Source organism: Macaca thibetana, chromosome 13 (assembly GCF_024542745.1).
Source record: "Macaca thibetana thibetana isolate TM-01 chromosome 13, ASM2454274v1, whole genome shotgun sequence".
NCBI lineage: Eukaryota > Metazoa > Chordata > Mammalia > Primates > Cercopithecidae > Macaca > Macaca thibetana.
This window is the reverse complement of record NC_065590.1, coordinates 60,351,585-60,368,761: the sequence shown is the minus strand read 5'-3', so window position 1 is coordinate 60,368,761 and position 17,177 is coordinate 60,351,585. Positions and strand designations below refer to the sequence as shown.

Genomic DNA, 17,177 nt, shown 5'->3' with positions numbered 1-17,177 from the left:
GGCAGCATTAGATGCTCATAGGATTCATCCCTGTTGTGAGCTGCGCACAGGGGATCTAGGTTGCATGTTCCTTATGAGAATCTTAACTAATGCCTGATGATACGAGGTGGAACAGTTTCATCCTGAAACCTTCTTCCATGAAACCAGTCCCTGGTGCCAAAAAGGTTGGGGACTGCTGTTTTAGAAGCCTCTGAGTGCCTCTTCTAATTCTCTACCCTTCCCCGTAATAGGCAACCATTATCCTAACTTTGCTGACATCCCCTTGCTTTTGTATCTTTATTATATATGTATGTATACCTAAACAATATATTTGGGGATTTGCTTGTTTAAAAGGTAAATTGTTTCATAATGGATATATTCATCTCTTATAATTTCTTCCTCTAAGCATTATGTTTTGAGTGTTACATTTTATATTGATGCAGGTAGCTGTAGTTGATCATTTCTGCTACCTAGTGCTCCATTATATGAATGTATACTAACGGACTAATTAGCATTTACTTACATATCTCCATGACAGTCACAACAGCAACATTTTAAAAATTCAATTTGTTGACTCTCTTCAAACCCCTACCTGACAAAACTGTTTTATTTCATGTTTTCTCTCTCTGAAACAGCATCTCTATTCATCTATTTGCCTAAGCTAGACTCCTAGTGTCATTTGCGACATCAGTCTCTCCTCATTTCTCATTTTCAATTGATCTTCAATCCTATAGATTTGACATCTGAACATCTCATAGCCATCTCTACTGTCACCATCCTAGTCGGGTGCTTACTTGGACTCCTGCGGTAGTCTTCAGTGCCATATCAGCATCCACCCTTGCTCTCTTATCACGGATTATGAGGCCTACCTCTCCGACTTCATCTTGACACACTTCCCCTCACTCACTGGGTTGTGTTAACTTCAGCCATTGTTCATGCCATGCTCATTCCTGCTTCAGGGCCTTTGCAAATGCTGTTCCCTCTGCCTATAGAACATTGTCCTGATTCTTCTTATCCTTCAGGATAAAATTTTGAAATATCACCTCCTCAGAAAAGTCTTCCTTGCTCCCCAACCCTGAAACTAGGTCACGTTTCCCTGTTATCTTTAGGACTTTGTTACTTGCTACTCAATCCTGGTACTACTACTATAAATTTTAATTATGATTGTTGAAGAAGGCCTCTTATCTGATTCAGTCAGAACTAGTTGTCTATAAAGTCTAATAAAGCAATAAATCATAGAAGGGATACATACCTTAGTTTATTCTAATTTTAAGAATATAATTATGTTCATTTGCCAGTCTTTTGATTAAGGAGCTGTTATTGGAAAGGGGTTTGATCCAGACCCCAAGAGAGGGTTCTTGGACCTTGCACAAGAAAGAATTCAGGGTGAGTCAATATAGAAAAGAGAAAGCAAGTTTATTAAGAAAGCAAAGGAATAAAATAATGGTTACTCCATAGGCAGAGCAGCAGCATGGGCTGCTTGACTGAGTATACTTATGGTATTTCTTGATTATATGCTAAACAGGGGTGGGTTATTCATGAGTTTTCCAGGAACGGGGTGGGCAATTCCTGGAACTGAGGGTTCCTCCCCTTTTTAGACCATGTAAGGTAACTTCCCGACATTGCCCTGGCATTTATAAACTGTCATGGTGCTGGTGGGAGTGTCTTTTAACATGCTAATGCATTATAATTAATGTATAATGAGCAGTGAGGACAACCAGAGGTTACTTCGGTTGTCATCTTGTTTTGGTGGGTTTTAGCTGGTTTCCTTACCACAATCGTGTTTTATCAAGGGGCTTTGTGACCTGTATCTTGTGCCAGACTCCTGTCTTATCCTGTGACTTAGAATGCCTAACCTCCTAGGAATGCAGCCCAGTAGGTCTCAGCCTCATTTTACCCAGGCCCTATTCAAGATGGGGTTGCTCCAGTTCAAACACCTCTGAAGGAGCCAAGGCCTTTTCTTTCAGAGTAGGTCTACTTGTTGTAGATCCATATTATCTGTGTTGGGGAAGCCATGCCCATAATGTATCATGTAAGATTCCAGTTTGGGTTTTTTAAGTAGAACAAGAATTTAGGCTCTTCAGATGAATTCTTAGTTTAGAATCCTTATAGATCTTTGCAATATTTTTTCCATTTCTTTGAACTATTTTCTTGGCCTATACCTAATTCAGCAGCGTAAGTATTTCACTTTTATTGAGTATTTCAGAGTCATTTAACTTTATAAAACTCCCCACTCTTCCATACTTCATTACGTTACTTAACATTTAATTAAATCACACAGTTACAGTAATATAAATGGTATGAACAGGTTTGGAACCAAACACAACTAAAAGTGTAACTCACTGCTAGGAACCAGAAGTGTCTGGGTATACTAGATTAGAGGGCTCGACCTTTTTTTTTGAGTGTACATGGTCTACTGCATTAACATATTATGTACACTGTAATAGTGTAACTCTGAGGTTGAATTATATGTTTATGTTTTACCCACAAAATAGCAATTTTATATAGTTCAACCTAATATTAAATAACAGTATAAAGGATAAATGGCCATTCAATTAGATAATAATTGATCATGTCACAATATGATGTGTAAATAACAATCAAAAATAAATCATGTTTAAAAAGCCAGGTGATTCTTAGATTCTTTTAAGAAGCTATAGCTATGACAGCCACACATTCCTGAAATTCTGGGTCAGTTTTACTGTCAAATGTATTCTCTTTTTCTAAAAATTATCGAAATGCCACCAAAATATCAATCAGAACTTGTCTCCTAAACTGCCTCTTGTGCCTGAATTTGATACAGAAATACTTTTAATCAGTCTACCTGTCCCAATTTTTGTTACTGTAACTGAAGGACTTTCTAATGGAAAGGTGTTATGGCTAAGAAGTCTAGATAGACTGAAGAAGAGGAAGGATTTGAGTTGTCACATTCTTCCTCTTTATGGCATTCAACGTTAAGAATATAACTGTTGCCGGGCGCGGTGGCTCACGCCTGTAATCCCAGCGCTTTGGGAGGCCGAGGCGGGCGGATCACAAGGTCAGGAGATCGAGACCACGGTGAAACCCCGTCTCTACTAAAAATACAAAAAATTAGCCGGGCGCGGTTGTGGGCGCCTGTAGTCCCAGCTACTCGGGAGGCTGAGGCAGGAGAATGGCGTGAACCCGGGAGGCGGAGCTTGCAGTGAGCCGAGATCGCGCCACTGCACTCCAGCCTGGGCGACAGAGCGAGACTCCGTCTCAAAAAAAAAAAAAAAAAAAAAAAAAGAATATAACTGTTATGTTATAACTGTATATTTTAAGAATATAACTGTTATAATTATGTAAGTTTAATAGTTCTCTCTCACTGTATTCTTAAAGCACATTAAACTTAATTTATTTCTCATAAAGCATGGGTTAAGTCCCATTGAAATAAACTCCTGGGAACTATTTCAATTATTTTGTTTTGTGTAAATTTTATAATAGATACTACTTGGCATTAAGAAGGGCCATTGACTGTACTATTTCATTTTTATATATGTAAATTTAGTGATGGAATTTGACCTAATTTTCCATAATTCTAATTTGTAGCTTATCCAGTTAAATATAATTTTTCAACAAAAGCTATTTAACTTCCAAAAGCATTATAAAATCGGTTTTAAATTATTATTCTTTGGGGGAAAGAATAACTTTTTAGAAATTTGCTTTGGATAGTTTTCAAATAGCTAAGCATGTATAGAAATCTAAGAGATTGTAATGGATGATAAACTTTTATTCTAGAATCAGTGCAATTGAAATTTTACACTCTTTTTAGCCCTGTATAATTTTATATAAAACCATAAAGTAATAGAGTTGTAATTTAGATTTCAAAGGGTTTCAGCTCTGTCCTAAACACATTTCTAAAAATTTAACAAAACAAACAAAAGAGCTTTGAATCTGACATTGTTAATACCAAGATAGTTGAAATGCCTTCCTGATTGTTATGTCGACTAGTCTATGAATTACTGTCAGTATTTTTTCCTTCCTGATATTAAAACTGCCCACATCACATTTCACATGTCAAGAAAAATCAACTATCTTTCTCCATGGAGTGAGACACAATCTGATAACATGCTCCAGAATAAGAATACAGAAATAACTAAATTTCATGCTCTGTGAAACTGAACCGGAGGGTTCAGTGTTAGAAACTGCCTTTTGTGCCTTGGCAAGTGCAGATGTTCTCTGCGTATCATACTAATTCATACAACTTATAAAGAGCTATATAAAGAGATGAGTGATTTTAGGTTAGGTCACTTTTTAAAAGTTATTTTTTGGGTATAATTTGCTTGTCAGAGAAGTATCTTTAGATAGCTACAAAATTTATAAACACAGAGAAGAGAGTTAAATTCTTGAACTTCTTGAATACGGCTCTTCTAGTGTCTAGAGTGATGTGGTTTATCTCAAATAGGTAGAGTAGGGTCAGTAAACTTTTTCTGAAAGGGGCTAAATAGAAAATATTTTAGGCTTTGCAGACTACATGTGGTCTCTGTCAAATGTTCTTTGTGTGTGTATGTTTTTTTAATCCCTTTAAAAATGTAAAAATTTTTCTGAGCTGGGATCCTTTCAAAAACAGGCCAGGGGCCAGATTTGGCCTTCAGACTTTGGTTTGCCGGCCCTTGCTGTACATCAGTAATGTTCAATACAAATGTAACCTGAGTCACATGTTAATTTTAAATTTTCTAGTAGTCACATGGTGGGTGGTGGTGCTATTTTTTGTTAAGAGTCTTGTGGTGGTATTTGACCTTCAAACTACAAATATGTGAATTAGGTAAAAATAAAAACTAACTTTAAAATAAATGAGAAGAAACCAGGATAGAAAGGGGCTAGGATATTGGAAGAGAACATCTACAAAGACAATGGAGTCACCAAGAATATGGCAGGAATTCGGCTGTATTAACAGGACTATGGGCAAGGAACTGAAATCTTAATTTAAGAAGAAGAATAAATGATAACAAGGCACGTGAAGTTCAAATGGCATAAACCTCATAAAAAGGCTTACGAGAAAGATTTTCCAAGACAGAGGAGGCCGTGTTCTAAAATAGACTTTGCTGAGATTTAACAGTTCTGTCTAATACATTTTATTATAATAGATGCCAACTACCGTGCAAACTTCATATGTGCCTGACAGTGTGCTTTTAATAAAGAATTAAATCATCTGAAAGTACATTTTATGATATCATGGATATTAATTTTCTATGTTGTGTTTCCATTAGTCAAGAGCCCTTTCTGTGAGAAACTAATGGGAAGACCTACAGTTCATTCTAAGAAAGTTTATTCTCTGTTATTCTCTTATTCATAGTCAACTTCTTGAAAATATAAGAGTTTATGACAAAAATAACTAGTCAAAGTTCAAGATCAGCCAAAGTTTTCTGCTATCATAATGTGACAAAACCAATTGAATTTTAAGTTTAGGTTTTTCCATTTCTTCTAATGTTGATTTGTAGTTACTGAACTAGACAGTGTGCCTGTTGATATTGTAGTCTTAAAAGAATTTATTTGTAAAGTGTCATACACTGCTTTAGTTTTTTTTTTTTCTTTTTTTTTTTTTGAGACAGAGTCTCGCTCTGTCACCCAAGCTGGACTGCAGTGGCGCAATCTTGGCTCAATGCAAACTCTGCTTCCCAGGTTCATGCCATTCTCCTGCCTCAGCCTCCCGAGTAGCTGGGACTACAGGTGCCCGCCACCACGCCCGGCTAATGTTTTGTATTTTTAGTAGAAACAGAGTTTCACCGTGTTAGCCAGGATGGTCTCGATCTCCTGACCTCATGATCCACCTGCCTCGGCCTCCCAATGTGCTGGGATTACAGGTGTGAGCCATCATGCCCAGCCTAGATTTTTTTTAAGGAACAAGAAGATGCCAAATTGTATGTTTTTGGTTTTTGTTTTTGTGATTACTATAGTAGTATAGCCTTTCTTTCTATTACTCTATTATAATTTCCAAACTCTTCCAGGATTAAGAATTGGAAAGCTTAAGACACCTTTCCTGGCCGGGCATGGTGGCTCACACCTGTAATTCCAGCACTTTGGAAGGCCAAGGCCAGTGGATCACCTGAGGTCAGGAGTTCAAGACCAGCCTGACCAACATGGTGAAATCCCGTCTCTACTAAAAATACAAAAATTAGCCAGGCGTGGTGGTGCATGCCTGTAATCCCAGCTACTCGGGAGGCCGAGGCAGGAGAATCATTTGAATCTGGGAGATGGAGGTTGCAGTGAGCCGAGATCTCACCATTGCACTCCAGCCTGGACAACAGAGCAAGACGACTTCTCAAAAAAAAAAAAAAAAAAAAAAAAGACACCTTTCCTAAATATTACATTATTTTTCTTTCTTTTCTACTCAAACTGCTTCTTCAAAATCATGGATAAATTTGATGCATTACAGGGTGGGAGGGAAGATACGGGTTTTTCACAAGTGATGAACCTGTAAACCTTAGAATTGCAAGGAACTGGTTAAGTGAAATTGAGAAGATTGCTACTAATGAAAGGTTTTTGAACTAATTTTAATGTGTTACAAAATGTGGTCCTGGTTATAACTTTTGAAAAGTTGAATACAAATGTGTTTCAACAATATGGAACATATTTTGCCTTTGTAATATTCAAGTTAAGGAGACAGGTTGAAGCACGGGAAAAAGAAACCAGAGTTTAAGAGTGTTTATTTCCTTTCACCTGAGTTCAGAATATTCTGCCTGAAAGGAAATGGGAAGTAAGGACTGGCTTGAACAAGGTCAGTGCCTAAAAGGCCCGGTGGCCTTCCTGCTGCCCAACAGAACACACACCTCATCACTTCAGCAGGGCAGTGTAGATGAACTCTTGGGCAGTATCACTGAAATTCCGAATGGAAAGGGACGTGGGCACTGCCTTAGCTACCTTCACATGCTACTCTGATTAATTTATTTTTCTCTTTTTCCTGTTTTGTCTTTAGATTTTATAATCAATGGATAAAGTGGGGAAAATGTGGAATAACTTCAAATACAGGTGTCAGAATCTCTTCGGTCATGAGGGAGGAAGCCGTAGTGAAAATGTGGACATGAACTCCAACAGATGTTTGTCTGTCAGAGAGAAAAACATCAGCATAGGAGACTCAACTCCTCAGCAACAAAGCAGTCCCTTAAGAGAAAATGTTGCCTTACAACTGGGATTAAGCCCGTCAAAGAATTCTTCAAGGAGAAATCAAAATTGTGCCACAGAAATCCCTCAAATTGTTGAAATAAGCATCGAAAAGGATAATGATTCTTGTGTTACCCCAGGAACAAGACTTGCACGAAGAGATTCCTACTCTCGACATGCTCCATGGGGTGGGAAGAAAAAACATTCCTGTTCTACAAAGACCCAGAGTTCATTGGATGCTGATAAGAAGTTTGGTAGAACTCGAAGTGGACTTCAAAGGAGAGAGAGGCGCTACGGCGTAAGTTCTGTACACGACATGGACAGTGTTTCCAGCAGAACTGTAGGAAGTCGCTCTCTGAGACAGAGGTTGCAGGATACTGTGGGCTTGTGTTTTCCCATGAGAACTTACAGCAAGCAGTCAAAGCCTCTCTTTTCCAATAAAAGAAAAATCCATCTGTCTGAATTAATGCTTGAGAAATGCCCATTTCCTGCTGGCTCAGATTTAGCCCAAAAATGGCATTTGATTAAACAGCATACAGCTCCTGTGAGCCCACATTCAACATTTTTTGATACATTTGATCCATCTTTGGTTTCTACAGAAGATGAAGAAGATAGGCTTAGAGAGAGAAGGCGGCTTAGTATTGAAGAAGGGGTTGATCCCCCTCCCAATGCACAAATACATACATTTGAAGCTACTGCACAGGTTAATCCATTATATAAACTGGGACCAAAGTTAGCTCCTGGAATGACTGAAATAAGTGGGGACAGTTCTGCAATTCCACAAGCTAATTGTGACTCGGAAGAGGATACAACCACCCTGTGTTTGCAGTCACGGAGGCAGAAGCAGCGTCAGATATCTGGAGACAGCCATACCCATGTTAGCAGACAGGGAGCTTGGAAAGTCCACACACAGATTGATTACATACACTGCCTCGTGCCTGATTTGCTTCAAATTACAGGGAATCCCTGTTACTGGGGAGTGATGGACCGTTATGAAGCAGAAGCCCTTCTCGAAGGGAAACCTGAAGGCACGTTTTTGCTCAGGGACTCTGCGCAAGAGGACTACCTCTTCTCTGTGAGCTTCCGCCGCTACAACAGATCCCTGCATGCCCGAATTGAGCAGTGGAATCACAACTTTAGTTTCGATGCCCATGACCCCTGTGTATTTCACTCCTCCACTGTAACAGGACTTTTAGAACATTATAAAGATCCCAGTTCGTGCATGTTTTTTGAACCATTGCTTACTATATCACTAAATAGGACTTTTCCTTTTAGCCTCCAGTATATCTGTCGCGCGGTAATCTGCAGGTGCACTACGTATGATGGAATTGATGGGCTCCCTCTACCCTCAATGTTACAGGATTTTTTAAAAGAGTATCATTATAAACAAAAAGTTAGAGTTCGCTGGTTAGAACGAGAACCAGTCAAGGCAAAGTAAACTTTCCGGTCCCCAAAGGGTGTTAACTAGGTCCGCTTTCATGTGCATCAGACAGTACACCTATAGCAAGCACACGTAGCAGTGTTAGGCTTTTTCATACAGTATGTAAGCTTAGTGTTAGTATCTGTCAGATGCGACCTGCTGTTACTTATTCAGATAAACATGGTGCCTATTGGAACACCAGAGGATAGAGCTACAGGTGTTAAGTAAGACTACAAAAACATTTTGCCGATTTCGCTAACAGTTTGGTTTTTAATGGCTGTAGTATTTGAGTGAGGCAACTCTGGGGCATTTGTTATGAAGAATTCTATTTCTTACTGAAGAACAAATTATTAATATTGGATGAGTATTTCAACAGTGTGACTAATGTTTGAAGTTATTTTTTCTAAGAGTTTTTCTATAACCTTCCAAAAATAGTGATGTTTGTAGTTACTATAAATCAAGCTTTGGAAGTCCAAAAAGAATAAAAGACTGCCTTCCTTTTAGAAAAAAATGCAATTTTCTGGCCACAAGGGCATAGTGCAGTTCACTTACGTGTTGATGTAGTTTATAATCAGACGCCTTTTCTCTTCTGCAAAAGGTACTGTTAAGTAAACCAGATTTTCTAAATAGTCATTCTTAAAATTTCAGACTTACAAAGCTAGTAGTAGAATTTTATTGAAAGGCCCTAGGTATTAATTTTTTAAATGAGTGCTTTAACTTAGGCGTTTGGAATAGCTGCTGCAATGTAGTCTTGCGTGTGATTTTTTTTTTTTTAAGTTGATGTGCAGTCTAATTGTTGTTTCCTAAAAGTTGGATCTGTTCCTATGCCCAGGATGATTTTGTGAACCATGAAGTACATGACACTAGAAGATGCCCAAACAAGTCAGATAATAGTAACTACAATGGTTGCTGATGTTGAGATATTGTTGAACTGTAATTAATAATTTGGATGGCAGAATTTGTCTCTTTTTTGTAAACTCTCATAGCTGAATTGCTTAAGTATAATTTATAGAATTTCAGTGCAGTTAATTCTTAATGGAAAATCTGAAACCTAAATTGCAGATTTAAAGGTACTGTACAACCATTATATCTGTAAATAACTTTACTTAGCACCTTTTTGTCACTTAGAATAATATGTACTACTACTTGAGTGAGCTCTTTTGGAAGTTATATCAAGTTCTAGTGTTTGCTTCTTAGTAACTGAACTGAATTTACAGTTCTGTCCTAGACATTTTGCACTACAGTAGCCGAATCCATTCTTGTGTCTTTTTGTTAATGTGCTCTGTACCACTGGTGAGTGCTCCATAGTTTCCTTACCTGCTGCTACAGAATGTTATTTTACATCCCTATGGCTATTGCCAAGGCTACAAAAAAGAAGAGCTATATTTGTATGCAACACTAACCCTTTGACTGCTAATGTATGTTTCTGCTTGCTGTGCCTTGTTATGGCTGCTTTTTTTGTGCTAATAAAGTATGTTTGGTGTTCTCCTTGTATATCTGCTGTTTTATACATTTGCAACAATTTCTCTTGTAAATGGAATGGTTTGGGGTTTTTAAATAAGCATTAACTAACAACCTTTTCATAGTTAATGCAGACTTACTGTACAGTCTAATATTGACTTATCAAAATAAGCTAACTCTAAATTTAATGCTCTACATCTTATCAGTCATAATTATATATACTGTGGAGCAGTATAGTTACTGCAAATTACTGTACAGTTTAGGTTATAACAGAAAACTGACAGAGAAGTAATAAATCTTTTGATTTCTCTGCTTATAAGTGAAAGATTGAAACTGTCCAATGACATATTATAGTAAATGAGTATCTGTAACCTCCCACTGCATCAGAAGCAGGTTAAATGAAGTCTTGTGAATTTGTAATACATCAGTACCATTTATTGGTTTGGGGACCATCTTAATTAAAAATAAATGCCCAAAATGTAGAACTTTAACCAAAGACTTGTCCATTTTAAAGCAAAATGGGGATTGAAGGGACTTAGAATTTCTGTTGTTTCTAGTTAAAGTCCCTGAAGATCATATACCAAAGTGTTTGAGAACTTCATCCAAACCTACTTTAAAGCATTATGTGCAATTAAGTTGTTATGACATAATTATATCGCATAATTGTTGGGTCTGTTTTCTTGAGCTTATAATGTACCTGGAAAATAAACCTCTTGAGAAACAAAAAGTTCATACTGATTATTGGAAAAGGACTATATATGTGAGCAAGATTGTGTTTTAGAGAGGAAACTTGAAACTCCAAGAAAGCACTTGATGTTTTTATATGCTTGTAGCAAATTGATGTTCTAACTGTAGTTTTATAGAAAGTATTAATGCTTTTATGTATTTCAAAACTTTCATATGTTAAATGGAAATTGTTTTAAATGTGTTTGAGTTTATGTAAGCATGTATACACTGTGCTAAAAGTCACTTATGTTTCAGTTTGTGTATAATAATATGCAATTTTTGGTTTAAATTTTTTTCTTAAAATATTAGTGGCTTACATTTTCAGAAACAAAAATCACCAGCATGAACTTGCACCTAAGTCTATATTCACTGTGTCCTTTTCTGAATCCCATTGTAGCCTGTCAACTAAATTTGAGTGTGTTATGGTCTTTTTAAAGTGCATTTAAATACAAACCAGGAATTTCTTTAGAAGTTGAGATACATCTTTATAGTTGAAATAATTAACCCAAGAAAAGGTTGCTTTGATTTGTACCCATTCTTACTCATTCTCTTCATTCTCTTCCACACACACACACACACACCCCTCTCCCTTCGCCTATATGTGTGTGTATGTATGCACATATATACATTTATGTTGTTAATATTACTTTAGATGGCATTGCCACCTGATACAAAAACATTTAGAGATCTTATCCTATAGATACTACCTGAAGAGTATTCTTGTACTATTCAAATTTTATTATCTGCACTAAAAGTTTAGTCTTGCTACTTTAGCCTTGTTTATAATACAGTCACCTTACAAAGAGAAAGCGTTCATCTGTATTTTCTTTTCTGGCTAAACACAGTACAAAATATTGGAAGCAAAACAGCTTGGATTAAATAGTTACTAAGAATTATCATTAAATTTATGTTTCTTAGACAAAACTTGGGCCCAAATAATCATTATAATCATTCTCCACACACCAATCTGTTTTTAGCTCTCATGTTTACATAAGGTTTGTAATGGCCAGAACCATAAGAACTGATACTTGAATTTTAAGCTTTTTGGAATTTGGAATTTGACAAAATCCAAAGCTTAAGATTTTTTTTATTTCACATTTTGATCTGGTTGCTATTTATGTTTATTTCAAATCTTTCTTTTCTCTCGGCATTAAGCACTAATTTGGTAAGTTTTACTGAGACTGGTCTTAGATCTCTTATTTTTATAGCAAATACTGCTTTTTAGTCAAGCCAAAGAGCCTGTGATTGAATCAGGACCCTCCTTTTTTTTTTTTTTTTTTTTTTTTTTTTTTGGTAACAAGAGTCTCACTCTTGTCACCCAGGCTGGAGTGCAGTGGCCCGATCTTGGCTTACTGCAACCTCTGCCTTCTAGGTTCAAGTGATTCTCTTGCCTCAGCCTACTGAGCAGCTGGGATTACAGGTGCCCACCACCACTGCCGGCTAATTTTTGTATTTTTAGTAGTGACGGGGTTTCACCATGTTGACCAGACTGGTCTTGAACTCCTGACCTCAGGGGATCTGCCCACCTCAGCCTCCCAAAGTGCTGGGATTACAGGCGTGAGCCACCGCGCCTGGCCATAGGACCCTCCTAAGAAGGATACAGAACCAGGTCCGCCTTTGACAGTGTTAACATAAAGCAAATAGCACTGATTTGTTTGCTTACCTGTACCCCAGCACATACAGTTTTACTTAGATGAAATTAGATAGAAATGTATACCAAGGGCTGACTTGAGGGTAAGAAAGTTCCAAAGAGGGCATGCTGCTTGGCCCATGTGCATAAAAGCTACATATATTTGAGGCTCTGGTTTTGTTGTATAATTTTGCAACAGCTGATCCAGAACATAGACTTTTAAAATAGTATATTCTAAAGAGGTTTGGGGTGGAAATTTTGTGGGAGGTAGCTGGTTATTTGTTGGGGATGGGAGGAGAGGTTGCTATTGCAAAGTGTAGATGAGTTGGAGCAATTGTTTTGTTTTCATGCCCTGGACGCTTGATTGAACATTAAGACTCTCTTCAGCCATGCAGTCAACAAATATTTATTGAAGACCCATGTGCCACTCACTATTTTAAGTATTGGGTGTACATTGGGGTACAAGACAAAGCTTTACTGCCTTCCGGAGTTTATTGAATTATAGTAGATAAGACAGCAATGAAATGGTAATTTCCGAAGCTATGAGTAAAATGAGGCAGAATATGGTGGTGGAGGGACTGGGGCACAATTTTATAGGTTCGTAAGCTTGAATGATAAGAAAATTAGACCAAGATCAAAGAACAAACGTTTGAGATGAAGAGAACAATAAAACTAGTCCCCAAAGCACAAATGGAATTATTTGCTGAGAAATAAAGAATGCCGGTAAGGTAAGTCCATTGAGTGGAGGAGAATAGTAGGTGATGAAGTTCTAGAGATTGGCAAGAGCCTGACCATTTAGGGCTATGCACCTACAGTGAGGGATTTAGGATGTTGTTTTGAGTGTGATGAGAAGCCACTGGAGAGTTTTAAGCAAAGGGGATGTGTGGTGTGTTGTAAATTTCACTGGTCAGTGGAGAAAAGACTAGAGGAACAAGGTAAGGAAGACTTTTATAGTCATCCAGGTGAGAGATGGTGGGACCTTGGACCGGGGTGATAGTCATGGGGAGAAGTCAGAATTGGGGTATGTTTTAGTGGTAGAGCTGATAAGACTTGGTGATGGATTAGATGTGAAGAAGAAGAAAAAGATCAAAAGATGACTCCAATGTTTGGTGTGAGAGGGGTGGTGCTGCCATTAACTGCGATTTAAGAAAACCAATGGAGGAGCAAATTGGAGGGTATAAATCAAATCCTGCCTTGAACATAATTGAGTTTTGAGATTCCTATTAATAATTCTAACAGAGACATTGTGTAGTAGGCAGTTGGACATATGAGTGTAGAGTTTAGGGGAGAAAATTAAAATGTGGAATCACTAGGCCAGGCATGGTGGCTGACACCTGTAACCTCAGCACTTTTGGGAGGCCAAGGCAGAAGAATCACTTGAGCCCCAGATTTTGAGACCAGCCTGGGCAATGTAGCAAGACCTCATCTCTACAAAATAAAAATTAGCTGGGTGGGTTGCCATGCGCCTGTAGTCTCAGCTACTTGAGAGGCTGAGGCAGGAGGATCACTTGAGACAGAGCCAGCTCCTGTCTCTAAAAAAATATTAAAAATGAAATGGGGAATCACTATATTGATAGTATTTGAAGCCACAGAACAGGATGCAACAGCTAGGTATTTTGCATGAGATTAAGAATTTCTTTGGAGGAAATAATTATGACAACATTTAGTTTGTCAATTCAAGATTCTGTATCATTAGATGTTTTTAAAAGCCGTCTGCTTTCAATAGAGGACTTGTCTTCCAAAAAGTTTTAAGATACTGGGATCAAACCTTGCGCTGAATCTTAAAACTTTATCCGTGTCAAATTTGGTTGTCATGCTTTCCATGTCAGATTTGCTTGTGTATCTTTTTTAGTGTGAGTTTTTATATGATAAATCCAAGTTCGTTATGGAATATTTAAGAAGTACTAAAGATTATAAAAGAACTTACCAAAAAACATTCATACTGTTAACTGAACATTTAGACTCTGACCATTCATTCCACAAATATTAATTGAAGACCATGTGCCAGTCACCGTTTTAGGTAACGGGTATGTATTGAGGTACATTACTATGACCAACCCTACTCCTGCCCCTTCCAACTCCCTTTTTGAAATTTTCCAGAGGTAACTGCTATTAATATTTGGTACATTCCGTTTCTTTTTTTTTTTTTTTTTTCATGTATTTTTAACAGTTTAAAAAAATCACATAAAAGATAAAGTTGTACATCTTGAGTCAGTTACTGAAGGATTTTTTTGAAATAGGATTTCAGTAGAAGATTAAGACCCTTACTTTACTAAGTTTATAAACTGGTGGGGAGGTAGGCAAATATATAAATGTATGGTTATGAGAATATATGGAAATAAGTAATTAAGTAAAAAGTGGAGTAGGGATGATTGGAAAGGTATTGGGTTTCTTTTATTACAAGAATGAGAATTTCATTTAGCAGAAGATGATGGAGAGGCCCGGTGCAGAAGTAAGAGAGGCAGGTAGCAAGAGAAGAGGGGCAGGATTGAGGTGGAGGAATCAGGTGCTTGTAGCATACGCTGGACTGAACAGTCTGAAATTATCTAGGCTCTGCAGCAAGGAAGAATTAGAAATTATGGCAGCAGCTGTAAGACAGCCTATAACCAAGAGGGATTGGAGTTAGGAAGTCCTGTGAAATTTGCCTAGATCAGGTCGCTAGCACTGGAATCAAACAGGAGCACATGCAGAAGAAAAATCAGCATAATTTTCAGTAAGGAAAAGCAAGCAGTATGCGTGCCTAGGAGACTTCTAGTTAAATAAGTCATAGTTTCTCCAAATTTAAGCAAATCATAAGCCAACAGTAAAGTAATAAGTTTACAGTAAAGTAAGACATGTATATTGGATATTATGGATATCCAATTATGGATAACATTTTAAAAGACATTTTAATACAAAAAGTAAATATTCGATCAAATAAGGAAAACATCACTACTAACTATGCTTACGTTAGAGAAAATAGGATAACTTTTCTATGGATAACATTTTAATTATGGATAACATTTTAAAAGGCATATTTTAATGCAAAACATATAAGATGTGATTAAGGAAAACTATCACTGCTAACTCTGCTTAAGTAGAGAAAATAGGAACATGAAAAAAAAGCAACATCAAAAAAACTTTTACTTGACAAAAATGCTAAGAAGAGGTGGCACAACCTTAAATCTTAAGAGGGAGTTACTGAATTTAATCCCCAAAACACTATTATAATTGATGTAGTTTTTCTCATTTCTCAATTATACTAAGTATGAAAACTGCTTTGAATTTTTTAAATTTATTTTTATTTTTATTTTTTTGGAGACAGAGTCTCCCTCTGTCGCCCACCCTGGAGCGCAGTGGCATGATCTCGGCTCACTGCAACCTCTGCCTCCCAGGTTCAAGCAATTCTCGTGCCTCAGCCTCCAGGTAGCTGGGACTACAGGCGCGCACCACCATGCCCGGCTAATTTTTTGCATTTTAGTAGAGACGGGGTTTCACCATGTTGGCCAGGCTGGTCTCAAACTCCTGAGCTCGGGCAATCCACCCACCTCGGCCTCCCAAAGTGCTAGGATTACAGGCGTGAGCCACTGCACCCGGCCTGTTTTGAACTTTTGTTGCTTAGTAGTAGTATATTTAGAAATATATAGCATTACTGCCTGACATTTCTTTTTCTGGGTATTTTTACTGAATATTCCTTCCCAGCTGGCAACCCAAGATTTTAGGGTTGTTTTTGTCTTTTACCTAATGTAAATCTGTCATTACACTGAATGGTTTAATTTCTTCTTACCTGTCTTTAATATATAAATAATCATGCCCTTAATCCTACCTAACATTTTATTTCCTTTAATTTACAAAGGGTGAATTATTTTAAATTTATTGTGCTTTTCTTAACTCTTCAAGTCATTTTTTAAAATTGAACTTGAATACTTAATTTGTTGTTGTTGTTGTTGTTTTGTTTTTGTTTTTTTTGAGACGGAGTCTCGCTCTGTCGCCCAGGCTGGAGTGCAATGGTGCTATCCCGGCTCACTGCAAGCTCTGCCTCCCGGGTTCACGCCATTCTCCTGCCTCAGCCTCCCGAGTAACTGGGACTACAGGCGCCCGCCACCACGCCCGGCTAATGTTTTGTATTTTTAGTAGAGACGGGGTTTCACCGTGTTAGCCAGGATGGTCTCTATCTCCTGACCTCGTGATCTGCCCACCTTGGCCTCCCAGTGTGTTGGGATTACAGGCGTGAGCCACCATGCCAGGCCGAACTTGAATACTTTAAAGCTTTGCACCTAATTTAAAAAGTATTTTTAAGTACCCTTGGGTGTAATTGCAACAGCATTAAATTTTGATGGCACTAAAGGAATAGAGAAATATTTGGGTATAGTAATTCCAATACTGAATGATATAAATTTACAAATTGTGTCTTTAAAATATTGTGTTAACTTTTAGCAATTTCTTTCCCAATGATGAGAACAGAACTGAAAGGCTAAAATTAATTTCTAGAATTTAGCTATGCTGTTTCTCAACCCTTCAAACAGATAATTTGAGAGGCCGTATAGTTTATTGGTGATATAAGCAAAATAAATATAAGGGCCCACATTTGGTCTATAAACAATTCTGTCAGAGGCTGGGCAATGTACTTACAATAATTCTGGGGGAAAGTTGCCACAGTAGTTTCCCGATCACCAAGCGAGCCACATATAACTTGATGCAACAGGCAGATTATTGTGTAATATAGAAGATTTAACTGAGCTGCCTGGGTCTCATCCTATACTTTTTTATTTTTTATTTTTATGTTTATTTTTATTTTTTGAGATGGAGTCTCGCTCCGTCGTCCAGTCTGGAGTGCAGTGGTGTGATCTTGGCTCACTTGCA

General features: G+C 37.5%; 1 protein-coding gene across 6 annotated transcripts in view; it reads left to right on the top strand.

Annotated features, from left to right (window-relative positions):
• The window catches only part of SOCS5 (suppressor of cytokine signaling 5), a 164,311-nt gene that overhangs the window by 54,070 nt on the left and 93,064 nt on the right, over positions 1–17,177 (top strand). For 5 of the 6 annotated variants that reach the window (XM_050754289.1, XM_050754286.1, XM_050754288.1 and 2 more), the window contains one exon: positions 6,914–11,058. The exons of the other annotated variant lie outside the window; for it this stretch is intronic. In XM_050754289.1, the coding sequence (XP_050610246.1) occupies positions 6,926–8,536 (1,611 nt within the window). In that variant the 5' untranslated portion in view covers positions 6,914–6,925 and the 3' untranslated portion in view covers positions 8,537–11,058. Of the gene's footprint in view, positions 1–6,913; positions 11,059–17,177 lie in introns of those variants that run through there. 6 annotated transcript variants of the gene reach the window in all.